General features: G+C 40.8%; 1 protein-coding gene across 1 annotated transcript in view; it reads right to left on the bottom strand.

The window, feature by feature from the left end:
• Window positions 1-4,596: 4,596 nt before the first annotated feature.
• The window catches only part of RASGEF1B (RasGEF domain family member 1B), a 28,417-nt gene continuing 10,952 nt past the window's right edge, over window positions 4,597-22,061 (bottom strand). The window contains exons 2-14 of the mRNA XM_080620820.1: window positions 20,248-20,430; window positions 18,362-18,484; window positions 17,541-17,678; window positions 14,231-14,443; window positions 14,058-14,132; window positions 13,057-13,152; window positions 12,394-12,496; window positions 11,558-11,637; window positions 10,182-10,277; window positions 8,049-8,144; window positions 6,694-6,817; window positions 5,980-6,052; window positions 4,597-4,673 (exon numbers count right to left, since the gene is read on the bottom strand). Coding sequence (XP_080476946.1) covers window positions 4,649-4,673; window positions 5,980-6,052; window positions 6,694-6,817; window positions 8,049-8,144; window positions 10,182-10,277; window positions 11,558-11,637; window positions 12,394-12,496; window positions 13,057-13,152; window positions 14,058-14,132; window positions 14,231-14,443; window positions 17,541-17,678; window positions 18,362-18,484; window positions 20,248-20,424 — 1,419 coding nt within the window. The 5' untranslated portion in view covers window positions 20,425-20,430 and the 3' untranslated portion in view covers window positions 4,597-4,648. The remainder of the gene's footprint in view (window positions 4,674-5,979; window positions 6,053-6,693; window positions 6,818-8,048; window positions 8,145-10,181; window positions 10,278-11,557; window positions 11,638-12,393; window positions 12,497-13,056; window positions 13,153-14,057; window positions 14,133-14,230; window positions 14,444-17,540; window positions 17,679-18,361; window positions 18,485-20,247; window positions 20,431-22,061) is intronic.

Below are 22,061 nucleotides of genomic sequence, written 5' to 3'. Positions count from 1 at the left end.
CAGGCTGGTCATTCTCACCTCAGTGCCCAGTAAGATCATAGTGCAGATCCTCCTGGAAACTATGCTAAGGTGCATGAACAAGAAGAAGGTGATTGGTGACAGCCAACATGGCTTCACTAAGGGCAAGTCATGCCTGACAGATTTGCTGGCCTTCTGTGATGTGGTGACAGCACTGGCAGATAAAGGAAGAGTGACTGATGTCATCTAACTGGACTTGTGCAAGGTATTCGGCACTGTCCTGCATGGCATCCTTTTATCTAAACTGGAGAGGCATGGATTTTACTGGCGGACTACTCAGTTGATAAGGAGCTGGCTAAATGGTCTCACTCAAAGAGTTGTGGTCAACAGCTCGATGTCCAAGTCAAGACAGTGGAGATTAGTGACAAGTGGTATTCCTCATGAATCAGTCTTGGGACCAGAGCTGTTTAACATCTTTGTTGGCAGCGTGGACAGTGGGATTGAGTGCACCCTCAGCAAGTTTGCCGATGACACCAAGCTGTGTGATGTGGTCAACATGCTGGAGGGAAGGGATGCCATCCAGAGGGACCTTGACAGGATCACAAAGTGGGCCAATGCCAAACTCATGTAGTTCAACAGGACCAAGTGCGAAGCCCTGCACCTTGGCTGGGGCAATCGCAAGCACAAATACAGGCTGGACAGAGAATGGATTGAGAGCAGCCCTGAGGAGAAAGACTTGGGAGTGTTGGTTGATGAGAAGCAGTGACCCATGCACATGACCCAGCAGTGCGCACTTGCAGCCCAGAAACCAACTGTATCCTGGGCTGCATCAAAAGAAGCATGACCAGCAGGCCAAAGGAGGTGATCCTGCCACTCTACTCCGCTCTTGTGAGACCCCAACCTGCAGTACTGCATCCAGCTCTGGGGACCATGAAGATAATCAGGGGACTGGAGCACCTCTCCTGTGAACACAGGCTGAGAGAGCTGGGTTTATTCAGATCAGAGAAGAGAAGGCTCTGGGGAGAATTTATAGCAGCTTTCCAGTACTTAAACAACAGCTAAAATTTTCTAATAAAGGAGAAAGAGAAAACATATTCCAGAAGAGCTTAATGCAGCACAGTGGAATAACGGCAAAGTGTCTGTTAGTATCAAATGATACACTTTCTGGCACTAAACTCTCGCTTCTAAACTCACTGAGCTTCATCAATTTTGAGTGTGACGTGTCGGTTTAACAGACACCTAAACCCAGTAATATTGTAAATAGACTAGTTTCTTTGAAAATCCTTATCAGCCCTGTTCTCAGGCTAAAAAGCAGCGATAACACAGGAGACCATGACCATAAAGCACAGGTTAGGATACAGTTGCTTGGCAGAAGCAGGCTATGTGGATCCACCTGACAGCAGCAGAACAGATGCAGCTGTGACGGAATGCATCTCTAGGGATTAGCCTCTTCTTTTATGTGGGAAAAATCTGCTCAGCATGACCAACGGGAGATAGAGAGGAGCTGAGTGAAAAAGCAGACACCACCAAAGAACTTCTTTTCAAGCAGAAATACTGCAAAAAGCCCACAAGGGGTCCTGCTGCACACAACGAGCACAAGGAATGCCACCCAAAGCGGCAGGAAAAATTCTGCAGAGCAGAAGACTGGGAAAAGGAACGACATTTTCTCCGTTATCTAAAAAAAAAAAAAAAAAAAAAAAAAAGGAAAAAGTTCTTTTTAGTGCTAGATCAAGTTCAGTTTCAGCTCTGTCAAGAATAGGCTGTCTGGGAAGCCTCAACCCCCCCAAATCCCCACATGGACGTGGGGGTTTGCTTGCTCTTTTACAGATGACAGTTGTAAATAAGCTTGCATTTAATTGCATGCAACTGACTAATCTTCTCATGGTGATGCCATGAAGCTGTATCCAAGTAGGAGAAAGGGTAAAAGTTTGGATAAGGACAGGATAAGGACATCTAGAATCTTTTGAGCATATTTTGAGCAGCACATCTGTATACGGGTCCATAAGACCCGCAGGTTTTGTCTGCACCACAGGAAGAAAGTAATGTTCCACAAAGTAAGTAATGTTAAAGCCATTTATACAGGAGACTTCAATGTCACTTCTGTCCCCATTAAGCACTGAACATTTGTTAGCCCTGAGCTGGAATTTCCAGTCATGGCTGAACACTGAGCTTGTGGAATTAATGAGTTCTTGTAACCTCTCATTTCAGAGAGTTTGTGATGTTTTCTAAAGGAAACACAGAGATCCTAAAGGAGCTCAGAGAAGAGTTCAGTCATTTTCTTTCCCATTTGCTACATATAGGTTTGAATGGTTGTTTCCAAGCCAGTGGTTCAACAGTCTGACAGTAGTTCTGGATGTTAAAAATTAAAGCTCTGTACAGTGGCTACACCAAATGATGGAGCAGAGGGTACAGTGCACAATGAGGCTCGTATCGCTCCAACATCAAACATCAAGTTCATTAATGCTCACAGAAGCAGCCTCTGGCTTGCCTGGGGCTAGCTAGGGCAAGCACCAGTTCAGGCTCTGCACCTGTGCCCAGCTTCTGCGCCAGGCAAGCAGCCGGCTCCTCCATACCAATTACTCTGGTACGTGCTGCCTTTTCTCAGCAAGAAGCTGGCCCACAAGGCAACACACAGAGCCCACACTGTGGATGGAGGCTGCAATTTCTCCTTTTATTTACAAAGGCTTCATTCCAACTGCATAAATAACAAATCCATCCCTAAATCAGGCCAGTAGTCAAACTGTTACAGTGGAGAAGTGTAGGAAAGAAGTTATTTTTCCAGGTAAGCTAACTCTTTGTTCAAGCCTCTGGCTTTCCCCAGAACTAAAACTGTAATAATTAGGTTAACAATTAGGATAGCAAATCATGGAAGCTCATTTATGTACCTGATTATCATAGTATCCTAATTCCGGAAGATGTGGAAGAGGAATACACATTTTCCTCAGCTTTTTACACAAAGTCCTTCCTGTAAGCCTCAGCAGCGGTGGCAGGATGTAGAGGGGAAGACGGAAAAGACCTCACCTGATGGAAGCTGGGAGGCAAGTCTGTGAACCGCAGAAGTAGTCTCCTTTCAAAGAGTTAGCCTCTTCTTTCTCCTTCACCCTAGTTCAGTGAATAGGAGGAGAGAAATCCTCCTCCACTGTCATGACCTGAGGCCCTGGTGCTCAAGGAGCATGTAACTCAGTGACTTCCAGCACCCTGTACCAGCAAACAGGCTGTAGTTAAGGACAGTGTCCCTGTTGATGAAGGCTTACTAGAGCATGTTCTTACAGAATTCAAAAATAAATATTTGCCTGAAAAGGCATGCACAGAACATAAATAACGGTTTACCTGAAAACTCAAGAGATGCAGTGCAACAAATAGATATATTTATTCTTATTTCTTTTCTTTTTTAAATAACAGTGCCAGGATAATTGCAAATACCTTTGTTGCCAAGTATGTGCTTTTGCTTAGCGATTTTGTGTCCACAGTGATTTATAGCTACAGTTTCTTTTTTTCCTATTGGGTTCTTCCTAGGATAAATAGAGTGACTAAGTATTCGGAGCTACCACAAACTCATTAGGTGTGTAACACAGTGAACTACTTCACAGTCATAAACATAATCCATAAAGCAAACACACAGGGAAACTGTTTTGTTCACAGCTGTAGCTGAGAAGAAGCCTCATCTTTTTCTTTTTGGCATCTTGCTATTTCAGTCAAAGTGGATTGATTGTGTTCTCCATTGTTACCCTTTCAAAAAAAGCAGTTATAAAAATTACTTAATAGAAACATACTTTCATATTTCGACACAGTTTGTACACCAGTTTCTCAAAAACTATTCTAGAAAAGTCAGCTTGTTCAACCTAATATAAGAAGAAGGTAAAGTACGGAAAACTAGAGTAACAAAACCACCTAATAAAAATGTCTGTAGCATGTAGTGGTTAGCTGTAACCAACTGAAAGAAAGAAAACACCTCACTAGAAGTTGTAAAGTAGTCCAAGCTACATAGCTACTATATTTTGTAGCAGGTATGTTTTCTACCAGTCTTGATTTTTATTATTTATATTTTTTAAATAACTTATAATAATAATAATGAGTTTGCCTACCAGCAGCCAACTCAAAACAACAGAAAAAGAGAAAAAACACAGCCACCATTACAGTGGTGGGAAGAAACTCTCCCCAGCAGCCAATTTGTTGTGTCCAGTCCTTCCCCTTTTTAGCAGTCCTGATCAGGCAAAGTTCGTGGCTATATTCAGCTTATTGGGAGTCGAAGTTCTTCAATGCAGACTCGGGTTTCACTGAAAGGGGTGGCGATTTTTTCCTCCTCCATAATCTACCACCAACTCCTCAGAGCCCTTGTAGCTGCAAGCTGAAGGAAAAGGAAGGGGGAAAATACTCCATCCAGGTGTGAAATGATTCATAGGCGGCATCTGAGCTATTCAAAGGATTCAGTCAGCCCTGTCCTCAATCAATACTTAAGCCTGAATCACAGCCAAGCGGGCTGTGATTTTATCTCCTCTGTCAGATGTGAGAAGCTGCCTGTTTGTTCTCGAGTTAACTTGTTTCATCTTTGCTGACACAATATCGCAACTGACTGCACATTTTTTATCACTTTGAATCCTGCTCTGGAGTACAGAAAAATAAACCAAGCCATGCCCCTTGGTAATCCACATAATATAGCAACAGTGGAAGCAACAGGCCATCTTGTGCGCTAGACTCTGCCCAGAAGTGATGACCTGAAAGGAAAAGGGAAATATAAATAAGTAAAGACAATCATTAGAATGATGTAAATCTTCTCAAGACAGCTTCAGAGTGCCTTGAATAAGGGTTATCACAGATTTTCAAGCTCAGAGTCTTTGTCCATCTTGCCACTATGTGTAATGTGGAGAGTCTGTGCACTGATGTGAGTAACTCTCCCTTTCTGTCCTCTCCCCAGAGTAACTGAGATTAATCAGATGGAATAGTTACATCCCCCTGTGATATCCCAGGAAAAAACAACACAGCCTGAGGAGAATCCTGAGGGTTGTGGTGTACAGCCGTGTCTCTACAGTGCTGCACAATGGATTAGAAAAGTTTGGATGTTATGTCCATGGAAATGTTAAAGTTCCAGCTGCCTGTGACAGTGACAAGAACACCTGACCAATGGTCAGTTCCTTGGGATATCGGTAGTTTTAAGACTACCGTGGAGGTATGGCTTAAGGATGAAAACACAGACTATTCACAGAATCACAGAATCACTGAATCCCAAGGGTTGGATCTCAAAAGATCATCTAGTCCAACCCCCCTGCAAGAGCAGGGTAACCTAGAGTACATCACACAGGAACTTGTCCAGCCGGGCCTTGAATATTTCCAACGTAGGAGACTCCACAACATTCATACATGTGCTTAATTCTGTGCCTCATTCTATGCACCTGATTAGTGTTCTCTGCTGGCGTGAAAAAAGTTGATCAAAATATGAGCTAAAACATTGCCCTAACGGTTCATGCATTTTTCTACAGGTAGTAAAACGAAAGAGTTGATGAGTCTATGTTCAATCAGCAGTAGAAGATAAGCCAAAAATAGGATTTTGCTTAAATTTGTTTTTTCCAGCCTGGACTCCAAACTGTTACCTGGTTTTATGAATGCATTTTCCCTCAGAATAATCTTTGCATAAATCTCATCCCTGTCTGAAAGGCTGGGCTCATAAAGGGATGCAATAGCTGCAGAAATGTCTGCTTGGAAACCAGAGTGCTCTTGTGAGGAAATAGACATTTCTTTGAAGTTTAGAAAGTATTTTCTCCTGCACTGAATAACACAAGAAATTAAGATAGAAAATTACTTATACTCATTTCCATCCCCTAAGGGAGAGAACGCTTGAGAGGGTTTAAAATAAAGACTGATTGTTCTCTTTTTTCCAAAAGTCCCACACTGAAGGGGGGATTTACACCAATGCTGTGTCCCATCTGTTGAAACATATCGCATGGCATTTGGTTTTAACTGTTCGATGCTTGCTCTGTATCCCATTCTCTTTATTTATTTATGTGGGTAACCTCTGACACAAACCTTAGTGTCTTCCATCTGTCCTTCTCAATGTGATTCTCAGGACTTTCGCTCTCATAGGAAGCCAAGTAAAGTGCTGCAATCAGAAGCAAATACAATATGTTAGGCCTACTAACATTTTAAAATCTGCTCTCCCTGGAAAGCAGGCTGAAATTAAATGAAGCAGGCTTATATTATCCATCCCTCAGATTAGGGCTCCAGAATCCATTAGGAAGTATAGCATTGCTTATAATTACATCCAGACAATACTAACAAACAGTGCATGATAATAAAGACTACCCTGAGGGCTAAAAACCAACTATCAAAAACTCAAAAGCACAGGAGTGGAAGAAAACAGTCAAAAGAAAAAACTGAGCCTAGGGACACGGTGCTTTGTAAGCAACCAGTGAAGTCCCCATTTTCTTTCTCAAGCAGCACCCTTTAGTGAAGCATCCTGAAAGTCCATACAAATACATTTCAGATGATGTTTAGAGGGATCACAAATGCTCTTTTTTTCATTCTATTTCAGGGAAAAAGATAATGTAAATTCTCACAGACAACATGCACGTAGAAAGAAAAATCTTGTTTTCTCTCTCATTTGCAAGGAGCATTTTTTGCTTACCAGAGATGTCTCAGGACAGAGTCTCCTTTTACTGTGAGGAAGCAACAACCTAACATGGAGAGAGACTAAGCAGTAGCCAGTGACACCAGACATGCAGGAAGTCTGGAGGTACTTACCATCATCACTGAAGACTGGGACAGTGAGCAAGTACTGCAGAATCTTCCGATCCCTTTCAAAGGGACACTCCACTTGCTTCCACGTCATGAATTCACTGACTTGTTTTGCCAGTTCCCAAAATTTCTGTCAGAAGAGAAAACAGAAGAGGTGCTATATACTGAACAGCACTGTTCACCCTGAACATTTTCTTTTCTTGAAAGACAGACAGATCTTGCTTTCAAGTCCAAGGCTTGGATTCTGCCCAGCTTTTGAACGTGATCTGACTCGACGACTCAGTGTCTATCTATCTTTTGCGTTTCTGTTTCAAATTGGGATGACTTCCCACTCCTCCACCCCAGTAAAATTGTTGTTATTTGTGAATGTAAATAGTAGACCATGATCTGCATTCATTTTCTTTTCAAGGAGCCGCTAATGCTCCTTATGCCTAACTTTTCACTTTGATTATGGTCATGCTTGTCTGTTTCGCAGTGAAATTTTTAGTAACTTTTGTGTCAAAAGTCTCTAGATGTGTAATACTGATATTTTGAAATGCAGATGTCCCATTTTTGTTAATATGAAATGCTTGGTTTTCTTGCTGGAAATTTATGCCAAAAAATAAACATACCCCATGTAGGGTGTCGATGTCAGTGACGGATAAACTCTTTCAATTAAAGCTTAACATGCCTCAAGTGCACATGGATTCTTTGAGTAAAAGGACATTCCAGATCATCACATAGCCTAACTTTAGAACCAGGCTAATTCAGGTCAACGACTAAAGTGAAATGTACTGTAATTTCGTGAGAGTGACCCAGGCTTCTTGAAATCTGAAAGCATCAGAAAGTAAATCACTGGGTAATGCACAGAGACAGATAACAAGCATGAAACCAGAAGCAGAAGAATTGCTGCAATACAAGGAACTCAAAACTTCTTCACTGCTGCTCTAATCACATTTCTTCAGAGACAATCTGTGACTTACATGTAAAAATACTACAATATGTATCTTGACAAATGATGAACCCTTGATACTTGGAATTAAAAAAGAAGCTCTAAAACACTGATTTGAATGACTTTGTCATTAAGTATAATACACCTGTAAGTTTAAATGTTTAGATGAATTTGAGCACTGGGAAAAAGTTCTGACCTATTTCCACACTAAAACATGTGAATATCAAAAGGGTTTCTATAAACATTGCATCCTCAATAAGACTGTTTTTTCCTGACTACTTCCCAGCTCCTGTGTGAAGTAACAGATATGCTCAAACTCCAGTCTGATTTTGCTCTCCCAGAATCCAGAGGAAGCTAAACCATGATCTGCTTCAGTTTTCTGTTAAAGGGGCTAACCCTGTATCAACACCCCACTTAGCGCTCTACTTACTTCAAAATTGATATGACCATTTGGAAGACGATTGGCACAGCCCTCATTGAGGAAGTAAATATCTTTGATCAAGAGGCTGAAGAAAGGTATTACAATCTGAGGAAAGAACAACATTATTCTCAGTCTGGTCCTGAACCAAAACTCTAATGCTCTATGGAGAAAAATAAAAGGAAGACAGGTGGTACAAAAGGTAAGCAAAATACCAGAGGACTAAGAGCTGTGTGATATCTCTCTCTTTCACTACAGAGAAATTTTGCATTCACCACAGTTTAAAATACATGATGTTTCTCTATAAAGGAAGTCCTCCCTTGGATGGTAAGCTAATCCCTGTAGTTTTATTATCAGCTTTGTGCCAAACTGCTTCCATTACCTTGAAAACTTTCTGGCATGTAGCTCTCTCAGGGTCACAATTAAAGTACCTATTGGCAGTCCACTGCTTGCCAAATGTGGCTATGAGCCGTGTTTAGTACAGCTATATGCTTAACATTTCATTTCTATGTCGTGTCCCTCTTGTTTTCACTTTCTCATTCTCCTTGCAGATTCGAAAATATAATAGCTCAGACGTGCACACTTCTTGCATGTAATTCCTGCAGGGTGTATCTTAATGAAGCTATCTCTCTCGACAGGAACTTGCTTGGTAAATGAAGGGAGCTGCACATTAAAGCACAGCATGGAAAATTTGGGGCTAGCAGCACAAATGGCTTTGGAGCTTCAATTCCCTGAGCTCATGCACGAGATTGAACCTTGGCAGTGACTGGCTCAAAACAAAGCAACATTTCCTGCCAACTGAACAAATCAGAAGTATTTTTCTTCGGAGAATGCTGGAACATTCTTACATTCTTAAAATGACTGTATTTCCATTTGCATCCTCCAAGAATTTTCACAGCCACGTCCTTGTTGCAACTGGGGATAAAACAGATATCACTGTTTCCATGGGAGACTTTTCTGCCCCATTTCAGCATCTGTAAGTTCTTTTCTTTGAAGTATAAAACTCACTTTTATCTGAATAGAAGTAAACATCTTACATTTAAACTTCTGGTAGTTTGAATGATATGTGAACAGATCCCTGGGAATCAGAAAAAAGCCCACCCTGTTTTATTTATGTGTATTTATATACACATAAATTTATCTATTTATCTATGTGTATTTATATACACAAGTATAACAACAATATAGGCCATCAGGCTACACATGGATTTGCTTCATCCTGCCTGGTAGTTTATTTTATGAGCATCAAGATCAGGTTTATTAAATACAGAATGAAGTTCTAATATTATTATAAGCAATTGATGAGCAGCTGCTTATAAGTGGGGAGCATCTAGGAAGCTATTTGGCTCCTTTCCAAGAGAACAAGAACTACAACTGAGATTCTGCATTAATGTGTGACTGAATCCAGTTTATTTCTCAAAAGCTAATTTATTTTAAAGAGTAAAGAAAGATGTCACCTCTATTAGTGCATAATTCACTGCCACTCTTGAGTCTGGAAGGTGGAATTCAACCCACTGTATTACACAAACACCTGATTACTCTATTTCCACTAAAAAACTTCAGAGTATATTTAAAGCTCATCTAAAATCTGTACACAGGAAGGGGACTCCACAGAATCTAGACAGAAACGCAGACTAGATTTGAACTTTAGAATACGTTTTCTGAATAAATTTTCAAGCTTTCCCACACTAAACCATAGACTGAGCACAAGTAACAGCAATAAGAACAAATTACTAGGAACCTCATTTCAGTCCTTGGCCTTTCCATCTCTATTACTGGTTTGGAGATAAGGTTCTCTGTCAAAAAAGATGACCTGAGGCAATGTACTTATTATATTGAAATAATCAAAGTGATCACTTAACGTTTGCTGCTTTCAGTCAGCACCAAACCAAACTGGTAGCCCTAAGATGGTCATTTTCATTGAGCCATCAGTTTCCTCAAATATTCCATTTACTTTCTTGGTAGCTAACAGGTAATATTTAGACATTCCCTTAAAGGGGTACTCTGTTTTTAGGCTTTTTATTCTTTTTAAAAGCCTACCAGGGGTAGAGTTGCTGAGAACCAGAATTCCAAGACAAAAGCTTACCATGCAACTTAACAAGCACATTTCATCTTCACCCACTGCCAAGCCATTTGCAAGCATACCTTCTCTCTGCTGCTGTGAGCTGTCAAGGACCTTTGAGTGGCTCCACGCAGAGCAGTTCGGTAATTGTAAAAATTGCTAGAAGGGTCCATCTGATGCTACAAGCCATGAAAAAATGTAAATAATGAGCCAGTGTCATCACCACACACAGTTCTTTTTCACTTGAGCAACTGTTTTAAAAAGCAAGAAGTCTGGTGAACAGCAGCACTAATACAGCTTTCTAGAGGGCTGCAGTATCGTTTTAACTGTTCATTCGATCAGAAGAAAAGATTGCTTTCAAAAATGTTCACTCAGCACAACGAGGGAGACAATAGACGTCAGGGGCAGGAAAGCAAAGGCAGGCTTCACAGACCTTCTTTCTCTCTCCATGAAGGAGGTAACTCAGCTTTAATTCAAAAGTCAGAATCATTAAACTAAGACAACAATGGGTCTTTGCACTAATATTCAGCTCTTCCTATGATGCAGGGTTCTCAGAGCTGATTCAGTTGCAGCCGCAAAGTAAGATCAGTGCCCCCACTTCATTGCTCCAAGACTGACTGCCGCACCTCAATGACTAGGATGATTGCATGGCTCACAAAGCACATCCTTAACCAGCAAAATCCAGCCTGCATAATAAGGTCGAATGAAATAGGGCTGTAATCTTAAGAGCAACTTCCTGAGCTGTGCAGCCACCCTTGACACAAGGAAGGCTATTTCCCACCCAAGGGTGGAGGAAGGAAGCATGAGGTGGCTATAGCCATCCTGTTTTAATCTGTTCTCACAACACAAGTCAAATCTTCTGATGATATTAATAAACATTTCATGTGTGTGTCAAGTACAAAATGCTACATTTTCTTTAACTTCCTAATAAATAACCTGAATTAACTGATTGCCATTTACAGCAGGATAATTAACTAATTGGCAAATAATCTGTCGGGCAACTCACAAACTCATACACTGCTGCACCTACATGACCTTTGACAAAGGTCTCTACTACATGAAGGTAACCAGCAATCAATTACTTCAAGGCAAATTTCTGTGAAAGGGCAAGGCAGCCACCTTACAGCTCAACTTGATTTCCAGAGGCAGGACTGCATTAGGTCAATCTACACCATCCCTCTCAAATATATCTCCTTTTCAAGAGGTTACCTACCTTCCCCCCCCCCCAAAAAAAAAATAATTCTTATAAGGTGGGTTTGGGAGTTAAAACCAAATTACTTCAATTTCCTTCTTCCCAGTTAAGTCAACTGAACATTTCTTATTTCATATTCTAGGATTTCCATTAAGAGCATAAATATACTAAGTTAAGCATGTTATAATGAAGCTAAACTTGCATTTTAGAGAAGTTAGAAGTGAAATGCTATTAATATCCCCATGTCCAAATAGTGGCCAAACATACCTCAAGAATATCAAATTTGGCTGTCTTCACTTTTGCCCAAGTTTTCTTTAACCGAGACACAGGACTCATGTTCATGCCAGCTTGATACAAGAGAGAGAACTTGTTGGAGTATTTAGAAAAAGAAATCTTTCAGTAGGTAATGCTAGTAAGTATTTCTAAAGTAAAGGAGCTATTAACAATAACAAATATTTTCAAAAGAAAATATACCCAGAAATCACACTTATTGTTTTCATGAAATTCCAACGTTAAAAGCAATTTAGGAAGCAAAATCAGCATCTCTTACAGAATGAAAGCTCTAAAAAACTGCTATGGCACTATTTAATGTGGTTTTGCTAAAACATGAATATATGGTAGAACAGTGCAAGTGAGTTCTCTCAACATCGTCTCTTACATATTTAATTGAAAACTACACATATCTATGAAGTTTTCACATTTCAAATTAAAAAATATTCCAAATATTTTCTATCGGATATAGAAAAGGTGTGAAATTTTTAAACCACTAGGAAATTTATGGTGTAACAGAAACAATAGGAGACATCAAGCCTTCATATTAAAGGAAGAGTTTCTATTTCAATTAAGCACTAAAGATAGTTTCAAAAAGTGGGGATCTAGATCTCTAAACAATTGCAATGAAAACTTTGTTTTTCTGTAATTTACACTACAGCAATAAATTATTTCTTAAGCACACAACACTACAATAACACTGAGCAGCTCCTCACCACTTCCACTCCCAACTTCACACTGTTGAGTGTGCTAAGCTGCAGACTTGTATGAAGCACTGCGCTTCCTTTATCTGGATTCAAACAGGGACAGAATGTCTCAGAACACATACTTACAAATAATAGCCATTAAGGAGTTAAAGTTGCCAATGTTAAAGCATTCCCGTGCCACATCAATGAAATATTCTATCACTCTTGCTCTGTGCTTCTTCTTCACAGGCTGCAAGAGATGCCATTGAAGTGTTACAAGTGTTCCTCAAAAGAAACAACCCTGTGTAAAAGTCTTTTCCACATGTACCACAACTTCATACTATGCTTTACATGTAGAGGAAGCCACGCTATTGTGTTCAAAAGCCCTCAGGACAGCAAGGACAACCTAGGCGCTGGGCAGGTAGAGAGTAAGGACAACAGGTAAAGAGGTTCTGTCAAGAAGAAGGATATGAAGAACAGTAGAGCAGAGAAGGGGATCAGCACAGAGGAGAGAAAAGATGGAGATAAAAGATGCCTCTATTCACAAGAGGCATTCATAGGAGAGAGGGGCAGGCCAGATGAATTCCTGTGCTAAGAAGGTCTAACCCAGCATAACTGTCACCTAACAAGGCTGAGGCACCAGCATGATGTTGAAAACAAGGAATTTATTTCCATCTACACATGGAAAAGTACAGAGCTGGGAGAAGGAAGTCAAAGGCACACTGAAGGGACTCTAAATTGGACAAGGCTTCACTGCTTTAGACAACTAGACTAAACAAAACCTTTTACCAGAAAAAAGTCTTTGCTCACCATACAGATTTCTGTTGCAACCAAGTAACTGAGCCTGTTAAACCATTCCACATAGGCTTCCAGATTCCGGGTCTTCTTTCGATCTCCATAGCAGCTCTGCAGACAGAAGAAAAATAGCAACTTTTAATGTAATCTTCATCTTTTCCCTGAGAGAGACCTTTGGGCTTTCTGCCATGCCATCCCCAAACACTGTCAAGTAACCAGGAATAACTCAATTACCCAAAGTAACAAAAAAGCTTATAGAGAAATTAGCAGTGACAGCAGAACTTCTCCCTGAGCTGTTGGCTCAGTAAGGCATTATCAGACATGTGAATCCATCACCTGCTGCAAGTCCTGCTAGGATGCTTTAAGGATTTAGGATAGACTTATGCAAACAAAGCTAAGTATCTGTGTAAAGCTTCCTTGATTATGAGCACTGTTTCGATCCTCAATCTGTTATAGAGATAACATTATACTCTCTGCAAGTGCAGAAGGAAAACAGGCCAGCCCACTCCACTGACCCATTAATGTTCAGTTGTTGATGCCAAATTAATTTAGTGCATCCTAACTTTGGGAGATTAGCTCTACCATTTTGACTGGCTCACTGCTCCCTTTTGGTAATGGGTGCTCTACCTGCAAATTGCCCCACTTGCCAGTTTGCTGCAAAGAGTTCAGTTTAGTAAAAGGAAAAAGGCTTGTTGAAAACGCATAATGCAAAAGCCAAAGCTAAAGTCAGCTTTTTTCCAGCTGTAGGCCACACAAGTGACCTCTGCCTTCACAGGATTAAGCTCTCCCTTAGCTTAAATCAGAAACAAACCAGAAAATATGTTAATTTAAATAAAATTTTTGGCTGAGTTCTGAAGCTCAAAATTTTTAAGAGGAATACTAAAGCATTTTCACTATAAAGCTTGTTTCTGCTGGTCCTTGTTTATTGCTGGACCTTACTTCCAGCTCATGAGATACCTGAGCCCAAGGATGTTAAACGCCACGTTTCAGAACTGCTTCAGATCTGGTCCACTTACCTTGTCATTATCCAAAGGATCCTTTTGCACAAACGCCTGAACAAATTCTTCTGGCCCAATATAATTGAGTCTCTCCTAAATAAAGCACACGAGCAGCCGAGTCATATCCTATGTGAAGGTGCATTTCAAAAAGAGGGGAAGGATGAAATCATACTTGAAATATAATAACTCACAAGCTCTATGTGTGTCAGCTGCTGAGCTAACACATAGGGATCATTGCAGACTGTGATTATGTCCCTCTCAATGGACTGGGGCTTGGTCTTTATAACCATGAGACGATCTGTGGATGTAGCATTAATTTTTGCAAGTACTTCTTCATACTGGCTAACAGTGGCAAGCTTCCGAATCAGGTTCTGGAGGAGCTGCTGTACGTTCTTCCGATACATCTGTCGCGACATGAAAAAATCAGGATACATTTTCAAGATGTGAGAAGACAATATTAAATTATCACATTATTAATCAACACAACAGATTGATGCTGATACCTGTATTTGTTATCAACTTAATCTGTGATCAACACAAAAAAAATAAACCTTTCCTAAATTTGTGGTTTACGCAAACCTAGAACTGACAACAAAATCAGGGAGAAAACAGGTGAAGATATAAAGCTGAACCACCTAATTCTGGTCAATCTGCTTCTCTAGCTGGAAAACCCCAGATAACAGGCAAACTGGCACAGATACCCTCCAGACCACAGTAAGAAATCAGGGTAATTAGCCTGCATTCTTCAGTCTCCTCCAGAGCAAAGAGGCAGTGACCTCGAGGCGTCCCCTGCAAGAATGAGTACGTACAGCACTTTGCACCCGTAACAGGTATTTGCTGATGGACCACTGCTTAATCTCATGCAATTTTTTTGGTATCATATATATATATAGATGTAACAACACATAATTACAGAATATGTCTTTTATCAGATATTGATTTGATTGTAGTATGGCTACCAGTCAGCTAAGTATATGGTCTTCCTCTAAATTAGATTTACCATTTCCACTTACTGTGCCATAGTCTCACTTTTGATTCTATATTCACACTGACAATGCTGATACTTATTTATATTTAAAAACCACTGAAGAGTGGACAACACAGGACAAAGTGACAGGATGCTTTGTTTCTGGCCTGTGATAGTGACTGCAAGTACCACTGCTACCAGCTAGATAATGGAATATCGTATGTTAAATGAGTTTCCACAGTCAATCTCACTATATGATATGGTGGGATCAGAAAAAAAACCCAAAACCAAGGGGGGTCAGTGTATTGTTGGGCTGCATACAAAAAACCATCAGATACAGGACATGGATTTGGTCTGATTGCATACACTCATCAAGTGTTTCTCTGAAAAAGCCACTGATAAATGTTTAATGGGAGGCAATGGCTGATGGGATAGGCTTCAAACGATGCACCTTGAAACAAAGGTCAGGTAAGTGGTAAAAAGGACCAGAACAATCTAGAAATATCCCATGAGCATGATGACCTCTCAGGACACAAAGAGGGAAAACGTTGGAGGAATGGAATTAAATTGAGGAAGAAGAGGGGGTGAAATAAACCCACCAAAGTTTTTCCAAGACTATTTTTTTTTTTTTTTGATGGAGCAATATGTTAGCATGGAGAATGGTTTTAGTTGGACTCTTACTAATAGCTCTTAACAGTATTGGAGCACAATAATTCAGGAAGGAGAATAAGACTCTACAAGTAGAAAAGCTGTAGTGAATAGGAAACACTGCTTCTTTCATATCCTTCAAGGTAATGACTCACACAAATCCAAGCAATCTGCAGAAATGTAAGGTCAAGGAAGTTGCCATTTACTGTTCCAAGCACTTCACAATAACGCAAGTCAATTTACTGCAGTGCTTGCTTTCCCTTTGTCTTTCTGAAGAAAATCTCAAAGTCAAAAAACCCTCAAAGCTAGAGCTAGGAAAGATCTTTAGCTCACTGCCAGAGTAAGATTGCTCCCTAGCACTCATTTTCTAGCAGTTTGTAGATCTGCCCTTAATAGATGATTTCACTGTTTAAACTGCCTGTACTGCCAGAAGCTTCACTGTAGAAAACCCTTCCCTGTTGCTATTTCAGTGTTGCATTCACCAGCTCAACTTCCCTCAGGCTGCACAGCCCGCTCTCTTTTTTTGTGCTAGTGGGTATTTTTCAAGTGGGTGCGAATCCTCCATCTTACTACTTTTCCTTGAACAGAACTTCAGCTCCATACCTTCCTATTAAGAGTACACAGAAATAAAGCAACAGTGCAGGAGCACTGCAGAGGGAAAGGTGCCTCCTGTCACCTCCCCAGTGAAGGCAAACCTATTGCCTCTCTACAGTCCAAAGCCCCCTGTAGCTATCTTGCAGCAACTCTAAGCTTGCCCATCTGATTTGGTATCTATTTTCTTCATTTGTATTTCATACTGCATCTCACTGTCTTGTCCCACCTTTTCTTGTCCCTCCCCACTTTCACAACATCAAAATACATTTCAGCTTCCAAATTCAGTTTAGGTTGGTTCTCTTCAATCCTTGTTTACAGTCTCTCAAGATCTTTCCAGGCCTTTGCCACCACTTACAACTCCTCCCAGTAAAGCTTACCTACCTGCTTGCTAACATGATGTTTGCTGCCTCATCCATGTAATTATTCAGAAGCTTACATAAGGAACACCAGCCCTGGAGGAACCCTAGAAACACGATGCCATCTAGCAATTGCTCTTTGTATTTATAGTTCTTCCAAATACCATTCCAGTGTCTTTTGTAATCTTAGTATTATGCCAGCTACACATGATCTGTTTATTGAAACCTTGTTAATTGCCTTTCCACTAAGTGAATGTAAGCCTTGAGTTTTGACTGAGTCTGTTTCAGTACTTACAAGACAAGCATCAGTTAAGCATCAAAATATTTCGTAATACCTCTGTGAAACTTTACTTCAGAACTGGGACTTAGAAAAAGGTCAAGCAATTTCCTCGTGTGCTCTGTCCAGAGGAAGAAATATGACAGGCTCCTCTGAGACCACATCTGATGCTTTAAGCTCAAGACAATTCTTTCTGGTAAAGTTTTCTTACAGAAACTTTTTTGCTGAACCTGCAATAACTCTTCCATCGACCTACAGGTCAAAGGCCTGATTCCAAGACACCTTACTCACACAAACTGAAGAAACTATCAACATGGGTAGGGGGTTCTCATATATGCGAGGCTTCCCAGTGTTTTACCCAGGTTCTTCCAAGCAGAATCACTAAAATGAAAAATACTAATGCCCACCAATTTGCAACTGTCTGCACAATATGCAATTATAATATGGGTTTAGGGATGAAGCAAACCTTGCCTGTGCTTTGAAAAGGATCTGCTGATTCTATGCATTTTCTTCTTAGGCTTAGGTACTTTTGCGTACCAGCATCTTCATAATAAGTTAGCTTAACCACTCAGATCCATATCATGTTTTTAACAACAAACCTGCAATATCAAAGCATTAAAGGAATGCTTTTTTATACAATAGTTTGGTGCACAACTTACCTCATCACCGCTGGCTATTCTTTGTGCCAACTCCTTTAAGTTCCTCATCATTCTTTCATCTCGGAAATCATAAGGAAACGTCTCTGTCCATTCAGTCAACAACTGTAGGATTTTGGGTGCAATTTTTTGTATCTGGTTCTATTTGGAAAGAGTAAGGAGAAATGTTACATGTAATAGCAATGAAATACAGCACGTATCTAACCCAAAGGAAATAAAATTCCCTAATGTAGGACAATGTGGAACATACGGCTATGAAGGTCAGTTCAATTTTTAAGTTTAATTCAGCATTGTATTACAGGCTAGAGCAAATACCTATTGAAGCCAGTGAAGAGACATTCATTGGCTTAACTGACCTGGAAATCAGGCCCCAGGTAGGTGGAATTTTTAGTAGGATTCCTTTCCATAACTTATGGCTAACCATCAACAATGAGAGTGATAAGCTTCGGTTCTGCCAAGACTATGCACACACTGTACCTTATAGTGAGAAAGCAGTGGAATTATTCAAGTATCTTTATTTAATTCATGATATTTTCTACTGGGGGGGGAGGTTCTATCCAAATGTCCACATCCTGTCCCCTATCAGCTCTAGACATGATACACAAAAACCCCCATGCATTTCCCAGCAAAGTGGCCAGCAATCTAAGCCACTCCACAAAAGACTGTGGTAAGAGTGTAATATCAGTGAATAAAAGGTCAAATTCTAGTTGCTCTATCAGGTTTAATCCTACTGAGGACTCTCTTGAGTAGGAACATTTTGCTGTAGGCAGAGTAGAGATATTTGACTGGAACTAATAGGAGTCTCTGAGAGTGGGGGATCTTACCTTGTCCAGCCCAGGCTCACTTACTCTCTGCTGCTCAATGCACAGATGGCAGACTTTGGCCATGAGCTCATACGGATGCATGAACAGGCGCGAACTAAGAAGGAAGGTGAAGATGTATGTCCTCTGCAAACAAGAGGAAGCCAGAGAAAGGGATAAATTACCACCAGTTTTATGCTTTCTCAAAATGTGTTCCTGACAAATCGGTACTTAATACTTTACTATCTGCAGAAGAAAACTCTGCATGTGACTGTGCCAAGAGCTATTAGTAGAGCAGCAAGCATCTAATTTAACACTTGCCACTCCTCCAGCATCTGCATTATAAATTCATGCTTAAGCAAAGTTATGCAAGATTTAACCAAAAGAAGGCAGGGCAGGGCTGGTTCAGCTCTCTATTGCACACAGCCTTATTACAAGCTTAGTACCTGCAATTACTCAGAATAGAATTTCAACTCATCTTCTCTTGCTCTACAGTGAAGCTTTGCAAGAGCTATTACCAGATTACATAACTCTATCTAGCCTGACAGTGGACTAAAATTCATGCTGCAAGTCTACTTAGCATACCAACAGAGAAATCTTCTCTGCTTCCACATTGCTAGTGAAAGTAAAGAGTCTTCAGAAAAAGAACAAAAAAAGATGCCACTTGACCAGATTGTTGAGCTGACTCAATTCTGCCACATATACCATCTTTACTATGCTGTGCTTGCCTGCCTGACCTCAGTAAACGGCACACTATGACCTCGTACTTCCTTTAAGAATCACCAAATACTGTTCATTTCTCATAGTATTGTCCCCTGGCTGAAAGCAGAAGGAACTATATAGCTTAATTTTACAGAATAAAAATTAGTAATGCATTCGGAAGTTACAAGAAGAGGCTTCTTATTTTGCTTTAGTTTTCCATATATCATGATTTGGACTTAATTGTGAGATGGCTACTCAAAATATCCACTCTACTCCCCACATTGGCAGTAGTTAAGTATCTATGGCACCCACAAGAAAGATTCTACAATGTTCTTCTTCTAGGGACTTGAAATAAATCATCGTGTTTGACCAACTGCTGTCTAAATTGCTATATAGTTAAATTTTACATTAAGCATTAATGGATAAGCACTAGCTTAAGCAGTTCTCTGCTGCTGTTAACTCTGACCCAAGTTAAAAAAGATCCCGTCTTGGTAAACATGGATAGACCTATGATGGTAATGGAAGCTGAATATAAGCAGTTATGTCTCCAGCAGTTATGTCTCCTTACAACAAGCAAAGATGCAGTTTCATAATCCCTCAGTCATCCCCAACTTCCTGCTGACCTTTAGATATCATTCTCCTTTTCTAAGAATTATATGAAATGCTTCAATGCATAGATGCATCTAGACAGGCCAAAAATTCTCAGACAAAAACCATCATGTTCTCATGTTCATCGCGTTCGGCCTCTGCTGATTCCGAAGTGTGGTACTAGTTCAACACTCCAGTTGCTAATTGCAAGATACACATGGACCTCAGAGGAGCAGTGGGAAATACACTTGTTTGAAAATTAAATACATTCATCCTGTCATGCTGGTGGCTATGCCTTTCTCTTCAGCTTGTTGTCAGATTTTTAAGGATCAATGATACATCCAATCCATCAAACAGTAAGCCACACTAGATACTTTATAAGTGAGTCACCAGGGTTGTGCACCCCACAAAAAGGGTAATGAAGAATTAGACTTCCTAGGTTAGGTGAGGTACTGCTTGTTGCACTCACATGAAGCACATGTTTATTCTATCATTGTTGATCAGTCATTTGATCCCTCTCCTTGGCAATTTGATGTGACGCATTCCGCTTTTGCTGCACACATGAAAGTTTCCCTTTACAACACACATCAGGCCTTAGCCATACGGGTGTATAGACTTACGTCAGGATAGTAATCTACATTGGGTACCAAGTGCTGGATCAGAGCTTCCAGAGACCCTGACAGGAGGTTGTTGTCGTGGTAATAGAGCCCGCCACAGTTGCCCTCTTTTGACTGATAGAGGTTCCTGTTGTAGCCGCTGCTGTCAAACATAGCTGCAAAGGGAGGTGTTTGTGGCATCCTTTCCTGAGGAGACACACAAAAGAGATACAGGATAATTACCAGAAGGTGAAACTTCAGAGGCTTTCTAAACTCCAGAGATAATACTACACTAGGAACAAAACCCAGCATCACACCCTGGCTTGCTTGCACACAGCAGTAAAGATTGTACCGTTTTCAGCCCCTGTACGTTTCTCAGGAAAGGACCAATGCAGGCTCTCATCACTGCCTGTCTATTGCAAATGCCAGGCACTTTTATATTGTGCTGTTTCTTCAGTGAATCAGAGATAAGAGGTCAAGGTTAAGAGTTAGAAGGAGCGTACAAGAATCCTGACACGTTTTGGGAACTCAAAATTTCTGTAAAGCTTTTAGGGTTGTGGCATAGCATTCATTGGTAACTTTGGACAAATCCTGACAGTAGCTACTTAAGAGCAACACTCTGATGAGGAAGCATGTTCAGGCTCTCAAGGGTTGACACAGGCCCAGCCAGTGCAGAGGGAGAGAGACTGAAGTCCCGAAGAGGTTATGTGCGAGTACTGTCTCCTTATGTGACATGACAGCCATGTAACCGCAGTCAAAGGCTCCAAGTTCCCAACTCCACTCTGGTAAATCAGTGCTGGGTTTTTCCAATTACCCTGTGACGGGCTGTGACCCAGGCTAAAGCCTGATGCTTCAGTGCATCTGTCTCCACCTACTCGCTGAGTTGTTCACCAAGGCTGTCCAAGTTCACCAGATACCACAGATGTGAGCAGAGTCACAGATCTGTTAAATCCTTCCTCCAAATTCTGCAGCAATACGAAAAATATAGCCCTGTGTTTTCCAGCTTCAGATTTGCTTAATACTTGAGGAAAAATAAAGCAGTTACTCATCAGTTTGCATCTCCATGCCTGTGGAATAAAAATGTCTTACCACGGAAAAGATAACCCTGTGCTGCAGGCTATTGAGTCATCCAGAGTAGTGGGTGGATGGCAAGGGGGCTATGGCCTCCCAAGAGCTCTTCTGGTGAGGATGTGCAAAGCCAAAAGATAAATCTCTCCGCTTACTTGAGAGTTGGGTTATACTCTACTTCCCTCTCCTCCACCCTCCTCTGCCTTCTGGGAGTAGCAGTGCTTGCCAGTTTAGGGAACCTGGGGTTTATAGCCTTGACTGCAAGCTAAGCTTGTGCCTAATTTTAACCACAGTAAGTTCTGGTTTTAACTCCACTAGAGCAGTTACTGGCTTATGAGTGCTCCTGGCCTATCTGCATTCACAGGGAGGACAGATCAAATGCATAAAGGTATTGCACACTGCTTCCCATCCTCCCTGCAACTGTGAGGCAAGGGAAACCAAATTGAGAGAAGATAATATCCACAGGCCGTTGTGCTCATGTGTTGACCAAGCATGTGCATGTGCCTGAGAAAAGCATTAATGCCTCTGAGCCACCATTGTAAGTGCAGATGCTGCTGCTTTTCTCTCCATTGTATGAAATCCTATTTGGGAAAAGGCTCTTTAAAGCCACAGACCTCAGCAAACACAAGTCTGCAAAGGCACCCCATTTTGAGAACAACTAGTGATGTGACAGCCTGGAGATAAATAGCATGCTGCCATCTGTGTGCTCCACAACTCCGAACAAAGCACTTTTCAGAGTGAGCTCAGTGGAGATGAGAACCTATTAAGTT

The sequence above is a fragment of the Psittacula echo genome, assembly GCF_963264785.1.
Source record: "Psittacula echo genome assembly, chromosome: 1".
Taxonomy (NCBI): domain Eukaryota; kingdom Metazoa; phylum Chordata; class Aves; order Psittaciformes; family Psittacidae; genus Psittacula; species Psittacula echo.
The sequence above is the reverse complement of the archived record's forward strand: the minus strand, read 5'-3'. Positions and strand labels throughout refer to the sequence as shown.